Source organism: Monopterus albus, unplaced genomic scaffold (assembly GCF_001952655.1).
Source record: "Monopterus albus unplaced genomic scaffold, M_albus_1.0 scaffold197.1, whole genome shotgun sequence".
NCBI lineage: Eukaryota > Metazoa > Chordata > Actinopteri > Synbranchiformes > Synbranchidae > Monopterus > Monopterus albus.
Window position 1 is genome coordinate 489570 of NW_018128077.1, and position 20977 is coordinate 510546.

The window sequence follows — 20977 nt, forward strand, 5'->3', positions numbered from 1 at the left end:
CTGAACCCTAAAATCAAGTCTTAACCCTCAAAAAGCTGTTTCAATAAGTGAGGACTGGCCAAAATGTCTCTGTAGCAAAACTACTTTTGGTCCATTACTATGTTGTAAGTACAGGAACACACACACACACACACACTCATACAGTTGTGTTTTCATTGCTTCAAAGGACATTACATTGTCTTTCATTGATTTCCTAGAGACTTACCTTAACCTTAGCAATAACCAGTACTTTCCTAACGCTAACCTCACCTCACCCTAACCTTAAATCAGGCTGCCGCTTTAAAATTAAGTGATTCATGTTTTGGAGACTTGCTTTTTGTCCCCATAAGAACATCAGATCCCCATGATGCGACTGTGTAAACAGATTTACATCCTTACAACATGAGTAAAAACAATCTACATACACACCCACGGTCACGTCTTACTAATATACAGTACTTGGCCAGAGTTGTGAGGGCACTGTTTTAGATAATGCATTCCCTATCCTGTTAACATAAGATCACAAATAACTAACTCCAATTTTAGCCCTAACCTTAACCTAATTATAACCTGAACCCTAAAACCAAGTCTCAAAGGATAAGGCTTGTCATTTTCTATCCTCATACAGAGACTAAAACCAACAATGAATTGAAAATGCTTATTCATCTGTGCCATAGGCCTCTGATTTGTTCAGAAATGATTCAACATCACTGAAACACACCGCTGCACTGGATAACATTTATTTATTTATTTTTTAATTACAAAGCATCAGACCTCTGTATTTGTTAAAAATCTTGCCTCAAAAGCTCCAAACAGCCATAAATTTTTATAGTGGCTGAAGATGGCAAGAGTCAACTGTGTACGTGCAAAGAGCTAGCGGACTGTAAACAAAGCAGAAAGCTCACATGGACATCTCATGCATGCACTGTTGATTCTTGCATACTTAACCATTTCTGAACAACAATGGAGGTCTATAGCACAAACAAATAAGCTAATCCAGGTTGGAGACTGGCAGATGTTTATAGTGAGTAGAAGCGATTCACTGTTGGTTTTAGTCTTTGTATGGGGAGTGTTCAAAATACTTCATATCAACAGGACAGCCTGTGGGGTAGCTGCTTGGATTGCTCCAAATCTGTAATGCTTAAAAACACATTTTACCTTTGGCAGTTTAAATTGCAGCTTTTGTGGGTTGAAAAAAGTCTTATGTTAAATCACGCATTTGATTTGAAAACGATTAATTGTTCAGTCCTAACCCCTTCATATAAAAGAGAACTCGTCCTGCTTTCTAACTTACAGGTGAAATAACAGCGTAGAAGCTGGTAAAAGCTCTCAGAAATTCTCATATTTCTCTAAAATACCTCAAAATTGATGTTGTGATGTTTGACTGAGATGTAACAGTAAAATAATCATCATTCAGCATGGGCTGTGTTGTTTGTGTGTGCACAGAGAGACATTCTTCCAGAACAAATGTTTTTACTCTGTCAGTAGATTGTCTTATGTCTTCAGTTTGTGTGTGTATCTAGAGTATGTACAGTATGTGTGTAACACAGTGAACAGTCAGTAGCTGCTTCATACACATGTCATGCAGGAGAAAAAAAAAAGCCTTCCTCTGATTAACTTGTAGCATTGCACAGTCTCTCTTCACACTGTATGAGCTAACAAATGCAGGTCAGTCAAGGAGAAAATGAAAAGTTAATTGAAAATTAATTTTGAGAACATGTGTGTATGGTGTTTGTGATTAATCAGACTTGTGGTGTGTGATTTGCTGTTAGCAGTGAATTCTGTAATAAGCAAAACTGTAAGCTTCAAGGCTTTAATTATCAGATGAATGCTTTTAGTTTAAAAAAGGGGTTGATTTTTTCTCCAAGTATCCATAAGAATGTATTTCCAATAATTACACACTCGACTGATCACCCTTGTACAGTACAATTAGCTTGCAAGGCTACTGACAGTAAGCCTACTGATGCCTCTGGCTGTTTCTGAGACTCCCACTTTCAGGCCGTAATTGTTATTTTGAAAGTCAATCACAGCAAAATGCTGTTAAGTAGGTTATGAGAAATGTAAGATCTAGTGTTTACTAGGGATTAAAATGCCAGGATTTCTAAGCCTCTGCTACATCAATTTAGACCAGTCTTTGTCAGACCGCCAGAGTAGAGAAAGGAAGGCGGGAGCTTTGGCATTTTGGATTTATGATTCTTTTGAGTCAACACACTGCAGTCAGAAAGTATCAGTTACACTGTTATGCTGGACTCCATATGAGGTAAAGCTGAACCTGAGCACTGACAACACAGATTACCCCAACAGATCATGTACTTAGAAGAGAATGAATCATTATTACTACAAAATGGAGCTGAATGATTGTTTCCAAATTGAAATCACGATTCCACAGATTTTCAAATTGCAACATCTGAATTTTAAACTGCCATTAAAACATGTTTTTAAATGCAATAGTAAACAATCCAAGTGTATTGGATCAATATGGGACACAATTTGTAATTTTTATTATCCACAGTGGTGAAGACATGGTAATACTAAGTGAAAATAAACCAGACTAGAACAGCTGTGATCTCAGACAGGCCAAGGATGGGCTCTGTCATCTTTAGAGATGTGAAGCAGCACAGTCTGCTGTTACCTCCCTCACTTCTGTCTCCCTCCACTGACCACAGGCAATTCAGTCCCAAAACTCTCCCACCAGTAACCTTCATTCATTCATTTTCTACCGCTTAATCGCTGAACGGGGTCACGGGTGGGGCCGGAGCCAATCCCGGCCGGCAATCGGGCGAAGGCGGGGTACACCCTGGACAGGTCGCCAATCCATCGCAGGGCTAACACATAGACGAACAACCACACATACACGCACGCACTCCTATGGGCAATTTAGAGACACCAATCAACCTAAGCTGCATGTCTTTGGTCAGTGGGAGGAAGCCGGAGTACCCGGAGAGAACCCACGCAAGCACGGGGAGAACATGCAAACTCCACACAGAAAGGTCCCAGGTGGGGCCCCGAACCCGGAACCTTCTCGCTGTGAGGCAATGGTGCTAACCACTGTGCCACCGTGCTGCCCCCACCAGTAACCATTCATAGCATTATCATTGTTAATTGCTGGCAGCAGTGATTGGTGTTGATTTCACTTTACATGAATAATGCAGCAGCAGAGAAAATACATAAAAAAAAAATCAAATGCTTCAAACTGTTCAGTGCATAGCAACAGAAACTGTGCAGACAATATAGGATTCAGGGCCACAGTCCTAGTGAGTCCAGTACAAGCACTAGTCAAATTTTATGGCATAAGATGTAGGAAGAATGAAGCCAGTCTAAGTTTATTGGGCAGCACGGTGGCGCAGTGGTTAGCGCCGTTGCCTCACAGCGAGAAGGTTCCGGGTTCCTGGGACCTTTCTGTGTGGAGTTTGCATGTTCTGCCCGTGCTTGCGTGGGTTCTCTCCGGGTACTCTGGCTTCCTCCCACAGTCCAAAGACATCCAGCTTAGGTTGATTGGTGTCTCTAAATTGCCCATAGGAGTGCGCATGCGTGTGTGTGGTTGTTCGTCTATGTGTTAGCCCTGCGATGGATTGGCGACCTGTCCAGGGTGTACCACGTCTTCGCCCGATTGCCAGCCGGGATTGGTAGAAAATGAACGAATGACTGAGTTTATTTAGCAGGGTAATGTTGTGTAGCTTAGTTTTCTGCTCTGGCTTCATCGGAAATTCTAATACAGTACTCACAGTCTGTGTAGAACTCAGATCTGCACATTATTATGAATGAATGAAGAACAAATCTCTCTTTTGCCTTTGCTGTTGTACAGTTTGAATCCAAGTCTTAAAACCTCTAGCCTATAGCTAGGTTGTTGTTCTATGTCACCTCTCTTTCCTTCATAGGTCAAAGCATAGTATTATATTTCATTGACAGAGAAAAGAGGGGGGAAAGGAAAGAAGGTACTAACCTAGACCTCCAGCTGCAATGACCCTTCCTCCCAGGCATCCTGCTACAAAGTCAGCCCTCTTCTCCCTCATTCGGGATGTTCTGCTGGGTTTGATCCAGATACCTGCCAGAGGTGGAAATCAATCAAAAAAGATGAAAACATTCCTCATTCTCTAGGTATTTTAATGAATATCAACACAACAAAATCAGAACTTTCAGGCATTACACTCACAGAAATTTTCCCACTGTGGGATCAATAAAGTACCTACCACATGATTGTTGAGCATTTCATTCCAAAACTATGGGCAGTAATCTACTGGACAACAGGGTTCCACTTCTCTGCAAAATCTTTGGAATTTGGCTGCAGGGATTTGCTCCCACTCACCCACATTGGGGTTCAACTCTGATGTATGATGATAAAGCCCGGTTCACTGTCATACATAGCTCAAAGTTGTACCAAAGGTGTTTGATGGTAGTGACATCAAAGCAGACCAGTTAAGTTTGTCCACACCAAACCACACAACCACTTCATAAACCCTGCTCTGAACATGGAGACACTGTCATGTTGAAAGAGGGAAGGTCTTTCCCCAAAATGCTGATATAAAATTGGAAGCACAATATTCTCTAAAATATTGCTGTTTGCTGTAGCACTATGATTTCCCTCCGGCGGAACTAAAGGGTTTAGCCCAAACACTAAAGTACTTTTGGCCATATACTTCATTAAATGTTGCATGTCATTCAAAATGTTGTATACATTACTACATTACTGTTTCAAGTCTAAGCTAAGCTAACCGACACCTGGTTTGACCTTGGTATTTAGTGTACAGCCACTTAACTTCTGGTATTCCATGCATTCCCCAACATGTCCAACTGTGAAAGAGCGGTAATAATTTATTCCAATAAAAGCATGGTTCACCCCCCCTTGTTTAGGACTGTTTCCTTTGTTTTCAGACAAAAGCCAAACCAACATCAGGTTGATGAATAACAGAAGAGGTCATTAGTACACAGAGGGAGAGAGAGCATAAGTCAAAATGAAAGAGGAGAGGAGGAACAAAAGGAGGTACATTAGTGTGATATATTTGTATTTGACAGCACAAGACCTGCCTCTGGAGCCCTGTCACAACTCGGCTGTCAGTTGAAGTCAAAAGTATGCAGGAATTAAGTTAAACATTTCCTGTGGTTCTGCTGCAGCAGTGCTGATACTTTTTTGCCTATCAATGGGGTGCTCAGTTAAAGTAGCAGTGTTTTTGGAGATCTTTGGTCTCACATCTAAGTATTACTGTAGACAAACTGATTGCCGTCCCCAGCACCAACTCAATAGCATGACTAAAAAGAGATGGTTTAGATTGTGGTAGGGATACACCACAGGGTGGAGAGCTCTCTAGTTACTGATCCTTGCTCCAACACTCACAAACAGTCAAGGGCTCTTGAAAGTGACTGAGAAGTAAATATGATCCTCGGGTACAAATCTGAGAACATTGCTGGAGGATAAAGGGACGTCTCTGCTCTGATCAGCTTCCCACACAGCTACTCTGGCTGCGATAAACTGCATAATAGTGCATGGAGGTATGGATCAGTGGGTAGATGGATGCATGAAGAAATGAACCGTCATTTAACAACATAAAATTAGTTTAACATTTTCTCATGGGTGTAGGGCACTAAGCAGAATCCAACATAACTGAAAGGTGTTGGAACATTAAGTGTACTTCTGCTGTTACAGCCAAGTCTCCCTGCCGAGGCTGAGCAAAGCAACAGCTAGAGAGAAAGCTGAATGTCAATTTAGTTTGACAAAACAATTGTTAAATTTGTTCAGACAGCTGCTGCTGCGCTCCCAACTTTCAAGCTTTCACTGATACTTTTCTGTTTACAGCATTTTCTGAAGTGCTGTCAAATTTTGAAGTCCATCATTACCTAAGAGAATGAAAGGCAAACGTCACTTTGGTAAAAAAAAAAATGTTTTTCTCTCTGTTGTTACTGCTAGTCAGCAGTAACACATGGAAAAGAGGACGAAAAAACGAGCTCTCAACACATTTTCAAAGGTGTTCCCCATGTTCATAAGCTAAATCCATTTAGTAAAGTTGACTTCATGTAAACAATGAAATGCATGGGGAGAGGACAGAAGAGAAAACACAAATGTGCTGTAGTGCACAGTTGGTAACCTAAGTCAGAGGAGTGGAAGGCAAAGCCACCAGCAGCTCAGTAATATATACTGTATGCCGGCTGCAACAGCTCAGCTCTTCAGCAATGAAAAATGGAACAGCCGGATAACATGCAAATATAGTGAAGATATACAGGAAGAGGCATGCAAGCTTGTAACTTTAGCTGTTTTCTTCTTCCCCGTGCCATCTATAGATACACTGGCGGAAATAGTCATGACAGTGTTGGTGTTTCTGTGGCTCAGCTATCTCTGGATTCAGTTCAGCATCTGCAGTTTTTCTCTGATGGACTGATAAATGTTTATTTACTTCCTTATTTAATGTTTATTTTTATAGGGCCAAGTACAGTATTATAGCATGGACCAATGCCACATATGACAACAGTCTACACTAGTTCACAGTGCCCGTCTCTTGAGGGGGCTTTATGTAAATAAAACTCAACTTAGCAATAAAGTACATAAAAACCACTAAACACAAACAGCAACACAGTTAAAGTACCATAATACACAACAACAAACACCAGATCATTCATGGCTACAAGACTTCACTCAAAATTGATGCATCAGAACCAGAGTTATTTTTACAATTGCAAAACCTGGCATTTACAGTATATTACCACATCTTTACTTTGTTACTCAAACTTGTATTCTTCAGAGCAAAGTGCTGTTGGGTACCCATGGGCACTATTGTAAGCACTGTGATAGCTGGATAGAGACTAACTGGAAAGTTATGCCGGATACATATTTAATATTATCATCTGCAAACATGCTGCATAGTCATTTACTGTGTATGCATATAAGCTGAAGAGAAGTGTGACAAGGACAGAATCCTGTGGAATTCCTGTTTTAAGGGGCCAGTATGTTAGTAATGGTCAAATGAGGCTTTCCTGAAGCAATGAGGCTTTGCAAGTGAGGAACACAGAACAGTGAAGAGCCTGGTCAATATCAAAAAGTCCACACCCGAGTACCCATAATATTTAGATCAAAATGAGCAACAAAGCTCAACACAGTTGCCTGCCACATGGCCTGCAGCTATACAAAGCACACACAAAGCTGTCTTCACAAAATTCTAGCTACCAAACAAAACTAGAATCAACACAAGTGCCAAACCAAAGTAGCATACCCAAAGTTTCCTTTACACCAAAGACTCACCAAGCAACCAATTCAAGGAAATAGAGCTATGACAATGCATGAGCTGAAATGCTTATTTACACAAAAGCTACCAGGACAAAACCACTCAATGTAGGCACACCATAAGACCTGTTACAAATCCATGGTTACACACTCACTGACAATAAAACTCAAATCTGCTCATTAAGCACCAACAACAGCAACAGTACTGAGATCTAAACAAACTCCAATGGATCTCCGTAGACTGCTGCAAACTTACCATACAAAGTCAAGGTTAATACACAAAAGGGGGAAAAGAAATCCCTCAACAAGTAAAACCAACTGATGGTGGCACTAAAGTCATGGGACCATGGTGTAGTTTGTAAGTAGCCTAACAATAGCTTTTTACTTCTGGTAATTGTATTTTGGGCTTCAAAAATCATTAGTGGTGTTGGATTTGTGATGATTATCTTGCTGAACAAAACGCCCTAAGTGTCATAAAATGTCGTTTGTCACGGAATTTTTTTTTTTTTTTTTTGCAATAACCCCGTAGCCCACTGGCTTTTTGTGTGGCAGTGACAATGTCGGAAGGGTTTGACCTTCTCTATTGAGCCGTTTTGTGTGCAACATTTTCCTCATAGTGAAAATATTTTTGTGTCTGTACACCTTTGACTTCAAACAAGGTTGATGACAAGTGTGTGTGTAGAGTGGTGGTGGTGTGTGTGTGTTTGCACAGAGCAGTCTGTCGCATGTGTATTCTCACACACAGCTTTTCACAAAGCTCGTCAAGCGGAACGTTACCAAGAGACGGAGCGAACCATTCTCCCATACTGAAAAGAAAACTTGTATGCAGCATTTTTCACTGCAGTCATTTGTCAGCACAAATGATTAATTCCATTGCCCTAGCGAGCTACAAACTTTGGGGAAGAGCCAGCAATAATTCACTCTGGGCGACATTCTTCTTGTTCCTGTTGGACCAACCAAATGCCAGGGGTGCACACAAACAGTTTGCTGTGGTGAATGAAAGCAGGTGAGTGACGTGTGGAGCAGATATGTGTCTGGCGGACTCAGCTGGAGGAGAGTGTGTTTATTTAAAGCTCAGAATCAATCCTCTCCCTTCTCCTGTTTCACCCACCCAGACACCAGCACTTCACTGGGTACCCATCACCCAGCTCAATAGGACAAATAGACAAACAGTTAGAAGGCATATGAGATGGAAGCATGAGCACGCACATTCATATTGAAACACACAAGCCTTCAAATAAATGCACACAAGTCACAGATGAGTTAAAACTGTATGTCTGTAGACAGATGTGGACACATACTGCTTATGCACAATTTTCTTCATGTGCATCTTGCACTCACTCACCCCAGTATGTCTCGAAACGTCATCAAGGTGGAAATAGGAACATGTAGGAAAGGAAATGAGGTGATAATGACAGCAGGACCTCTTTGATAGATGTGTAGAAAATACCCTGTGTATTTCAGATACACATCACTGCATGTGATCACAACCCAGAAGCAGCAGGACATCAGTTAGCAGATGCTTCTTTCATAAAATCAAAGAAAGTTTATGGCTAATAAACATGCAGATAGTTGTCGCACTTCTGAGCTTCCCACAGTGTGAGGACAGCTTGCCTTCCTTCCTTCCTGACTCAAATTTGAGGCCATATTTTAATGTCTACTGCTCTACAAAGGAAAAGAAAATGCAGATACATATCTGATTTAAAAAAAAAGTGTTTTGTTCTGTTTTACGCTATAAAGGCTACATAAGTAAAAGCATGTAACACCAGCAGTGTGTACCTAAAGGGTCAAGAAAGTGAAATACTTAAGTCCAGTTAAGTACATGTACCTGTGCCTTGAATTTGTACATATATTCAATATCTAATTGCATTAAATTTACTGTAATTACTTCCCACCACTGTCATCTACACTGCTGCTTTTGTTCCTACCTCACTTTCTAATTGAATTTCTTTTGTAATAAATAACGGGTCAAACTAGCAGAGTAGCTGTTGCTGCCTTCTCAGATCAAGACTCCTGTCAAATTTGATGCTTGTCTGTGGTTAAATTACTCTTAAATCATACATTAGATTTTTTTTAAATTTAATTTTAATATAAACAAGACCAATCAGAGAGTGCAAACCTACACCGAGGCCAACTCAGTTTCCCCATAATGACATTACACATAAAAACAATATTCCCATAATAGTTTGATCTTAATAATATGATTGCTTGACCATGAAAACCTACTGCTGGCATTTGGAATGACGCTGATATCTTTATTAGGTTGAAAGTTATTCAAGAAAAACAACAGATGTGAGCAATTACTAAATATCATGAGTGGCTAAATAAATGTCCCATGCAGACAAACATAACTATGTGTACTTCCATGTAAGTCCACTTTAAAGTCCATTTTCCAGTGTGCCTCCTGCTAAACCTATTAGGTGGCATTCATACATACAGCTGTCATTGGGTTCTGGCAGCACTGTTGTTCTGGGCACTATATTTCCTAATAGACAGCTTGTTTACAATTGCAGTAGGCAACTGTAGTATTATGTCCAAAGTTGAAGTACTTGCATCTCCAAAAACAATGGAACAAATTCTAAATTGGCATTACACGGATAGACCGACCACATAAAACATGTTAAAACTTAATAAAATGACAATACCAGTCTTACGGATGAAAATGATAACAGCTTTGAGCCTGGCTCACAATCTCTGCCATCAGGCTCTTTTCCAGCTGTCGCTGAATAAAGTAGATCTGTCCCCAGCTGTGGACTGTCATATCACTGGGCTCCTTCAGTCCCTGTCTTGCACAGCGGGGTGGACTAAGAGACAACACAGCTCACACACAGTCAGCAGTCACAATGATTAAGAATCTTTCAAAAAAAATTCCTGTATCCAAATTATGATACAGGTCAGCACCAACATCTAATAAATTGTTCTGTGGGCCATGCCTGGCCTCTCCAAAAACTTTCATCCAAATCCTTTCATTACTTTCTGAGGTATGCTGTTAACAAACAACAAACCAACAAGCACCAGCAAAAACATTACTCCAACCCTTTTTAGAGGTAATAACAAATTAAGAGTAGAAAAACTGATTAGGCAGAGATACATATATAAAGCTTTTTTTTTTTTTTTTTTTAATCAAACTAGCTAAAATGGACCCAAAAAAATCTTTGAACCCTGAGGTCAACTGAGAAAAGGTTTTTGATATTAACTCCCCATAGAAAATAAGGGTAAAAAAACAATTTAAAAAATCAAAAGTTACATTGCTTTTGACAGGAAAAGCCACCAGCATCCATCTCTTCCGCCACTCCCCATCTCTCAGCACCTCATTTTATTACTCTATTGAATCACCTTTGACACACTGGCATAAAAAGGCCTCAAAAGTTTTCATGTCTTGCATGTTCTTTCCTCGCTTAACTAAGTTATCCACTGGATTCACTGGTGCAACAAAAAGCCTGCAAAAGTCTCTATCTCTATGTTTCTTTAGCAAACACTGATAGTGATGATTTATTATCCTCATCTCTGCACTGAACAGAACAGACAGAAAATCACAAACATTTAGAGAGCCACATGCACACACACACTTAGGAATGTAGTGTACAGCTTGAGGCAGTTGCTGCAATGCAGGTTTGATTAATAGCACTTTACTATTGATTACAAGGATCAATTCACTAATCCACAGGTCTTATGAGGACAGAGAGGATGCACAAAGCAATAAGAGAGATTTTCCCCACAGGATTTAGAAAACTTACAAAAATATACAGAAGTAAGGGCATGTTTTTCTTTATAGCAGGAAATACAGGTGTATCCATCAGCAGCATAGACAGCTGCAGGAGCTGAATGTGACAATACCTAGCTCATTTTGGAGACGATCCTGGACAAAGCAATTGCTGCAACTCAGTCTTATCTAGGGCTGGGACAACATGTCAACGTAATCTGTCTAATCGATTACGTAGATATGTCGATATATGTAATGTGTATCAATGCGTTGCAAGGAGGAAGTAAAATGGCTTACCCTAGTCAGGGCATGGACTCCACCGAAGAGTAAGCTGAAGTGAAAAAACCTCTAGCACAATCATCTAAACTGTGGGAGCATTTTGAGCAGAAACCAAACAAAAAGTGCTCTGCAAATTACAAATGGCTTATCACAGAAGTACTACTGCCATGTTAGAGCATCTTGAATTGGAAGCATACCGGGACAATCTATGAAGAGGACAGTGGGAGCAAGATGGCACTGTCAGTCCTTTTTATTTTTGTCCACACCCAGACGTAATATGTATTAGCATTATATAAACAAAAGGAATCAGCCATGTTAAGAAATTAAATGGATCAAACCAACAGTGCAGACCACTTATCTTTTATTCCTATATGCTTTTTGTGTCTGGTTTTCAGGACCAGACAAAGCATCGTGGATGACTTTTTCCACAAAAAGAAGTCCGTGCACGCCCCAGATGTCTGCTGAGCTTTCTAACAGCATCTTCCAGATGACTGTTAAAGACATGAGACCCCTTGAAGTTGTGGAGGGTCAAGGCTTTCGTGAGATGATCAACACACTTCCCTCCAGGCACCACTTGACCGATCTGATGGAGAAGAAATATGAAGCTACTGTTCTAAGAGTGAAAGCAGAAATCAAAAATGCTGCATCAAAAATCATACACACTACTGGCACTTGAACAGGTGCTGACACTAGTGTTGCTTTCGTCAACGAAAAGTATGACTAAATATCGTCGTCAACGAACCTTTATCGCGTGACGAAAACGAGACGAGACGCAATGAAAATGCTGGTCGTGTGACGATGACTATAACTAAATGTATAATACAATATTGTTGACAAAAAAAATGAGACTAAATGTGGTTCACAAAATAAAAACTGTGCCAAAAGTCTCTTCATTTTCGTTGACCAAAATGAAATGAAATGAAATGTTATTTCGTCTCGTTCAGTCGCGTTATTATTATTTTGCAGTGTTTCTGTTTCCTGTCTCTCACTTCAGGGGCCGCATCAGACGCGTCGCACTGCGCAGACGCAGGCAACGTCACTTCCTTAAGCCCCACTTGCAGCATTATTTAGAAGACGACAACAGACAAGTCTGACACAGAGAAAGGGACCGATGGCCGGCCAGCTGGAGTTCGTCTATGGGAGAAAAAGAAGAAACGACAGTTGGAAAAACTTTAATTACGTAGAAGTGGAAAAGAAAATGTGTTGTGGGAAAAGATGGGGAGAAATGTGGCCACAAAATCACACAAAATGTGTATTGGATGTAGTCTTGAGTCTATAAGGTAACAATAATATTATAAGGTAACAATAATATAATAAGATAACCTTGTTTGAAATGGGTCTGGCTCAAAGAAAATTTTGGTTTCCTCTATAGTACTAGGTACTTATACTATATTGACTGGGTTAAATAGAATTGCATTACTAAAAAGAGACTAAAATGCAATTTTCATTGACTAAAACTAGACTAAATGTCATCAGTTTTCGTCGACTAAAACTAGAGTATGGATGTGACTAAAACTAATAAAAACTAAAATGACAGCTTCACACAAAAACTAGACTAAAACTAAAATTAAAACAGGCCGCCAAAAACAACTCTAGCTGACACTGAGGCATATTTAAAAGTATAGTAATTTAATAAAAGTCAGATTAAGGGAAAACTTATTGATAGATTAATCGGTTTAAAAAATAATCGTTAAGTGCAGCCCTAGAATTATCCAGAACAGTTTTAGGTGACACTCAGGGTGAGAATGGTGAGGAGCAGAACACACAAACTGCAAGTTTGAATTAGGCCTGCTAATGAGTCCCATTGGCCTCTAAGTAATTCTAAAAATATTCATGCTTTGTGGCTGGGTCTACAGGTTCATGTGGGCTTTAATTAGTTCTACAGTCATGACCATTTGATGCATCCTGAAAATTCAGCCTTCCTTATGGATCTACTAGATTCACACAAATAAGTGCAAACCTAAGAACATCAGCAAAAAAAGAGGTGCTTTTTCATCCTGTGTTGTTAAATTAACATTAGGAGCGGGTTTATAGAGATTAATAGTTGGTGGCAATATTTTTTTACTGGGGTGTGATTAAACCATCGCAGAAAAAGAGGGGCAACAAGATGATGTAGTTAAATTTTACTTCTATATAGAAAAGAAAGAAAGGAACGGTTTGTACATTGATTATCACAGAGTGCAGAAAGGTCCATCTGATATGAGTCACATGCTTTGGCCCATCTACCATTCACTTTCACCCACTTATACAGCTTTGCATGGCAAGCAACAGATTGACAGAAAAATATTTCGAAAGAAAGAGCTGTGCAAGAGTGCGTCGCTTCCAAAACAGCAGGGGGAAAAGCTAGGAAAAAAATTCAATATCCAACTCTTGAAATCTATTCACAGAGAAGAAAAGAGAAGGTATACAGCAGAGAATGTAAACATGACAGAGATGGTTCAGAGGGAGAAAAGACAGATTCTGGAGGCCGAACATCAGCTGATGGATTTTGAGTCATCACTCCACACCTATGTGGTTCGTAACCCCCACCCACCAAGGAAGGGTGTCGTTGATTTGCACGATGTGATTATTCTATACACAGTCCTTTAATAGAAGGAGATATAATCAGCAGGTGGCCTAACAAATCTATTTGTCTATAACATCAGCTGTAACACTGGCTGAATAACAATAGTGGATCTGACAGTTGTTGTGAGGCCCCATGGACTGCCTCCACTCTTTCTGCTCGCTCATCTCACCGATTCTGTTTGTGAAACCACATGAACTCCTCTCTCTGTTGTTCTCTCTCTATTTCACTTGTCTCATGTAACACCTTCACCATGACAGTGGATAAAGCTGAATGCAGCTCAATTACTGTGTGAAAAACTGTCCAGAGAAGCCAGCTGAGACTGCAGTCCATTAGCTTCTCAGCACGAGTGTGATTTCACGTGTGAGCATACAGGGGTGTGTATGCACACATCTGTAAAGTGCCATAGGAGGCACACGGTACTGTACCATGTGTGAGTAACAGAGACTCGCAGCTCTGTGACTGTGTGCTCATGCTGTGCTTTCTTAGTGCAGTAAACCTGTGTACTGTGCATGTAGCATTGTGACTGCTCCTGCACTTTGGACAGGATTAGAGGGTCAGTTGACAGAAATGACCAAAAAGAACATTTCTCAATTAGTTGTATCGAGCCAGCAAATAATTTTGATATTAGCTCCAGATGTTCCTGCTGCCACCCCACTACAATGGAAGGGAATGGAATTTAAGTTGTAGCTCTTACAATACTCGGCAAGAACAAAGAGATATTTACTAAGCTTGTTTCAAGTCACTACATGTTTTAATTAGCCAGGTGTTTACTAGGTCAACAGATGCCAATAAGCATAACCACAGGCCATCTGATTTAATTCATATCCATCCTATTCTACCAATTTAATATCACAGTTCAAATCAACATCAAAATGTTAGTGTTCACACTGGAACTACTGTAATTTGGGTGAGCTGATACTAGTGAGTCAGAAGCAAACCGTCTGTATTTTGTAGCATCTGTTCCTGTTACAGAGAAAGATTAGGTCAGAGAGAAGACTATGCAGGATAGAAGCACAGGGTCAATGAGTGAGAAACGTAAACAATCTCTCATTCATATACACACTAAAAGGAGACTGCAGGGGGATTGATGGCCTAGTGTAAACACTGCTATAGAGCACATGCTGCCTGGGGCAAATTGCTTTACCCTGACAGTGTCACAGTCAAGAGATGATGGAGTTCTCTCTGTCGACAGATTAAGAGGTTCTGTTCAAGTCCATATTATTTCTTATGGTGTGCGTCTTTGAATGAGTTAAGCTGAATGAACTTGGGGAAGTCAGGCCTGCTAAGTGTTTCTACAGACATCGTGATAAACCCTTTACTTTGTATGACAAGTAACTTAATCACTCTCTAGTTCACCTTCTTGTACCTTAAACAAATAACTCTTGTGGAGAGCCATGCGACCAGTAACTCAAGGTCTTTACTGAGTTTACATTCAGCACAGGTACAGACTGTGACAGATTAAAGGAAAAGCCTGAATAAGTGAGTGGTCTGTTCCAGAATGACAATGTCCCCATCTGTAGTGCACGAGGGGTCACTGAATGGTTTGATGAGTATGAAAATGCTGTGGCCTTCCCAGCCAACAGATCTCAACCCAGCTGAACACCTATGGGAGATGTTGGAGCAGCGTGTTAGACAGCGACTCCACCACCATCATCAAAACACATGAGGGGATATCTTTTTGAAGAATGGTGTTCAACACCTCCAGTAGCGTTCAGAGACTTGGAGAGTCAATGCCAAGGAGCACTGAGGCTGTTCTGGTGGCACGTGGTGGCCCAACACCTGACTGAGACGCATTATTTTTGGGTTGTCCTTTCATTTGTCACCTGTCTGTGTGCTGGACAAATAAGTAGGACCTACTTATTACACATTTAATAATCAAAAAAGAAAAATCTGATACAAACTGCAATAAACTCATTGCCTGGATTTCTGTCTTTGTGAGGGCTTAAATGAACAAGAGGAGAGCTGCTGTCAAAAGCACATGGTGCTTTATTCCTCTGACAGGTACTTGTAACAAAATGGGATTCACATCACTAAGGTCACAAACGCTTTTCAGTGCTTTGAGGGCCATGTTAACTGAAAATGTTAATAACAGACAGCAGTTAGTGTTTCATGCACCTAATGTAGGTGGAAACTGTGCTGTTAATGCTGCCTGGAGTAATGACTACTGTAGATCTCAGCTCATGATTAAGCACCTTATCCATTTAGAGTCTGCATCTTGAGGTTTATTTATTAGCTGCATAATATACAGTGCCTTGCAAAAGTATTCGGCCCCCTTGAACTTTGCGACCTTTTGCCACATTTCAGGCTTCAAACATAAAGATATAAAACTGTAATTTTTTGTGAAGAATCAACAACAAGTGGGACACAATCATGAAGTGGAACGAAATTTATTGGATATTTCAAACGTTTTTAACAAATAAAAAACTGAAAAATTGGCCGTGCAAAATTATTCAGCCCCCTTAAGTTAATACTTTGTAGCGCCACCTTTTGCTGCGATTACAGCTGTAAGTCACTTGGGGTATGTCTCTATCAGTTTTGCACATCAAGAGACTGAAATTTTTGCCCATTCCGCCTTGCAAAACAGCTCGAGCTCAGTGAGGTTGGATAGAGAGCGTTTGTGAACAGCAGTTTTCAGTTCTTCCCACAGATTCTCGATTGGATTCAGGTCTGGACTTTGACTTGGCCATTCTAACACCTGGATATGTTTATTTGTGAACCATTCCAATGTAGATTTTGCTTTATGTTTTGGATCATTGTCTTGTTGGAAGACAAATCTCCGTCCCAGTCTCAGGTCTTTTGCAGACACCATCAGGTTTCCTTCCAGAATGGTCCTGTATTTGGCTCCATCCATCTTCCCATCAATTTTAACCATCTTCCCTGTCCCTGCTGAAGAAAAGCAGGCCCAAACCAGGATGCTGCCACCACCATGTTTGACAGTGGGGATGGTGTGTTCAAGGTGATGAGCTGTGTTGCTTTTACGCCAAACATAACATTTTGCATTGTTGCCAAAAAGTTCGATTTTGGTTTCATCTGACCAGAGCACCTTCTTCCACATGTTTGGTGCGTCTCCCAGGTGGCTTGTGGCAAACTTTAAACGACACTTTTTATGGATATCTTTAAGAAATGGCTTTCTTCTTGCCACTCTTCCATAAAGGCCAGATTTGTGCAGTATACGACTGATTGTTGTCCTATGGACAGAGTCTCCCACCTCAGCTGTAGATCTCTGCAGTTCATCCAGAGTGATCATGGGCCTCTTGGCTGCATCTCTGATCAGTCTTCTCCTTGTATGAGCTGAAAGTTTAGAGGGACGGCCAGGTCTTGGTAGATTTGCAGTGGTCTGATACTCCTTCCATTTCAATATTATCGCTTGCACAGTGCTCCTTGGGATGTTTAAAGCTTGGGAAATCTTTTTGTATCCAAATCCGGCTTTAAACTTCTCCACAACAGTATCTCGGACCTGCCTGGTGTGTTCCTTGTTCTTCATGATGCTCTCTGCGCTTTAAACAGACCTCTGAGACTATCACAGTGCAGGTGCATTTATACGGAGACTTGATTACACACAGGTGGATTCTATTTATCATCATTAGTCATTTAGGTCAACATTGGATCATTCAGAGATCCTCACTGAACTTCTGGAGAGAGTTTGCTGCACTGAAAGTAAAGGGGCTGAATAATTTTGCACGCCCAATTATTCAGTTTTTTATTTGTTAAAAAAGTTTAAAATATCCAATAAATTTCGTTCCACTTCATGATTGTGTCCCACTTGTTGTTGATTCTTCACAAAAAATTACAGTTTTATATCTTTATGTTTGATGCCTGAAATGTGGCAAAAGGTCGCAAAGTTCAAGGGGGCCGAATACTTTCGCAAGGCACTGTATGAGTGGATTTCTCACATTAAATTGTTTAAACACAAGGTATACTGACAGCCCCTAATGAAAGAACTTTTCCTATCAGATGATTCCACATGTTAGGATTGATGTCGAATAGCAACGTTAAGTACAGTACTTAAGGTACATTGCAGTAAAAGTGAAGGTCTGAAGGTGGAGAATAGGCGTGCAACACATCTAGGCTTAGGTTCTGATAGCTGGATCTTTTTGCTTCTGGTTGGCAAAAGACTTGAATTTGTTAAAAACTGATGTTAAAAAAATCTCTTAAAAAACTTTTATCTCCCTATTTTATTTTTATTAGGAAAAAACAATGTTGAAAACATGCAGGTGACAAATTACTAGGTTCTCAATCATCTCATTCCACTTTTCTAATTGTGCTTGTGCCTTTAAAAGTGGCATTACCAAACTGCGTACATAGTTCCCGTGAGTCGTACTACAGCCTTTAGGCTTGTGACATCATTTCTTTTACAGACCAGTATCCCTGCAGTTAGATTCATTCTGGATGATGCAGCATCTCATGATTTACATTCAGATAACAGGAGAAGTTTGGTAGAATTTTCTATTGTCTTTGTTCCTGATAAGAGGCTTGTCTTTTGTGAATGTATATACAGAGAAAAGGGGCTGTTTATATACTTGCCTGTGTATGGTGCACAATTAAAATCTCTGACTGCTTTGTAGGACTTTTGGATTTTGTGCAACAAACATAATTAAACATGGTGGTTATATAATGTTAATGTTGACACTGAAGAAGAGTCAAGCACAAGAAGCTCTATTATTTTATTATCAAATCTTTATGCTAATGATGTTGTTGTTTCTGTGTCATCGTTTATACTTTACATCCTCATTTAACCTTATTGATCAGGTGCTTAATTGCAGATATATTCTCTGAGGACACACAAGCGACACAGGACACAAGGGGCAGTTATTATGCAAAGGCAAGCGCTTAATTAAAAGCAAGTGTATAATAATATATTCATTTTATTAATATAATAATAAGCCTTGAGTGTTGCTAACCAATGCAAGAACAAGCTGTTCACCACTTCCCGGGTTCAGTGGTTAGACATGTAGTTACGCCTTGACCATGAATACAGATGTCATGTTCTGACCATGGTAAAAACATGTGGCACTTCATAATGAATCTGTTTTCATTTTCCCTCCTCATCCTCTCCTGAGACACTCAGACCACAGCTGGGAATCTCCACTACAATGTCAATAAAAGAAGCTTTTTTTTTTCATACATGCGCACACGGCTATGAACACACACCATCATCACCAGCACTCCCTAGGGTCTATTTATAGGCTTCCTGTGACAGCATGTCCGAGCCAATAATAGTCTGAATGGTAAACCCATAGTTGGATAACGGACATGTAACGCCTATTCTATAGCGAAACAGCTCTGTACTTATAATAACAGTTGTTTGCAGCACTCATCATTTAAAAGACCAGTAAGATGTTCATGAATATAAATATGGTAAAGCCAGTGTGTTACAATGCTGAATACTAATAACTTATCACTTACATTATCTTTATTTGCTTTAAAACTGCTATGGATAGACCTTTTTTTATGAAGCCACACCTTGATCCAGAGTCTCTTAATAATTATGTAATAATCATGTTCTTTGATTGCTCCAGGGCCTTTAACACAGTCCAGCCTATCCTGCTGAGAGAAGCTCCATCCTCCACACTCTCCTGGATTACCGACAGTTTGTCTGGCTGCAGGGGTGTGGCTCTGATGCTGTTATCCCAATAGACAGCAGCAAAGAATATTGCACTGGTCACAACAGACAGATCTGCAGCATCTTGTGATAAAAAGCACTACAGGAAGGCAGCTACAATCACACTCTACAACGATTGTCTCCTGTGTCAGGCGATGGATCTATACATATAGTGTGTTATATGCTGTATGGTGTGGGTATGCCATGATACGTCCTGCTATGTGTCAACGAAGCCTAGCTGGGAATTCCACACTTAGCAGCTCTATATCTCAGCTCTATAGTTACTGCTACACAGCTACATGTAGCCCTCAAATTCACAGGTACCATGTCTGACATACACTAAAGCCTGCCAGTCAAGAGCCTTGGTGTCACATTTGATCCTCTCCTTTCTTGTGTTCAGCAAATTAAAGACATCACTAAGTTTGCCTTTTTTCACCTGCTAAAATAGCTAACATTCAGTCTTTCCTGTCCATGGCAGAAGCAGAAACCTTAATTCAAATCAGTGTGTCATTCAGACTTGATTATTGTAATGTTTTCTTTTCCGGCCTGTCACATGCCAGTACACTGCCTTCAGTTGGTGCATAATGCTGCAGCTAGACTTAACTAGAGCCAGAAAATCTGACCACACTACAGTACACCTATCTTAGCCTCCCTTCATAGGCTCCTTATCCAAGTCTTTAAGGTGCTTCTAATAACTTGTTTTTCCCACCTATTCCAAGGATCTACAGAGAGATGGTTATATGCTGTAAAGATGGTAAAGCCCTGTAAGGCACATTTTTGATTGTGATAGTGGGTTAAAAGCATAAATTCCGACTGCTTATTGTCTGCAGTGTCACCTCTTTGCTGCCATGGTGCGTGGTGAGTAAAACATGTAGGAGGAAAACACTTCACCGTGATGACCTGTTGCATTTTCAGCACGGCTACAATCCCCTGAACGAGCACCGAAAGGCCACTTTTAGTAATGAAACTCATTATCCACATGAGTTGAGAGAGGGAAAGTGATTGAAAGAGAGCGATACAAAGTTAAAAAGAGAGAGAACAGGTGGGGTAAACGCAGTAAAAGAGCTACCAGCTTTGAATTGGGTATTTTTGTTTGACATTTCACAGGATAGATTTCTCTTCACAGGCATTTCTCCTAATTAAAAAAAAGCACCAAGGTAAACCGAACTGATTACTGTTAATCAGTGTCAACACAGTGATATGTGTATTAGTTATAAATACTGTGGGTAGAGAAATGCTTTGCAAAAATAAACATTATATTTATGGGTTTAATGTTGATGTTTCTGTGGCATACTGTAAATAAGAACCAAATACTGTATCTATCACCTCCTCACTTAGTTCTACAATTGTTTGAAATGTATTCTTTTGTTCTTCCTTTCCAGAGTTTGGGTAAAATCTCTGCACTTGAGTATGTGTACACCAAACCGATGTGAAATACTGTATGTGTGACCAGAGCAAGGCCACTGAGGGCAGCGGTACGAAGAAACTATCAAGGAGTTCAAGAAAAGTGAGGAAAAACTGGAGGTATTTAAAAAGTGAGAGGCTGGGTGGGTTGGATGGTTAATTCATCCCAAAACCCTGTTCTCCTGTAAAGTTATAGTATGTGAAACAGTGAAAACAACAAAGCATAAACAGCCT

General features: G+C 40.2%; 1 protein-coding gene across 4 annotated transcripts in view; it reads right to left on the bottom strand.

The window, feature by feature from the left end:
- The window catches only part of klhdc8b (kelch domain containing 8B), a 160972-nt gene that overhangs the window by 15704 nt on the left and 124291 nt on the right, over nt 1–20977 (bottom strand). For all 4 annotated transcript variants that reach the window (XM_020617921.1, XM_020617920.1, XM_020617919.1 and 1 more), the window contains one exon: nt 3923–4024. In XM_020617921.1, the coding sequence (XP_020473577.1) occupies nt 3923–4024 (102 nt within the window). The remainder of the gene's footprint in view (nt 1–3922; nt 4025–20977) is intronic.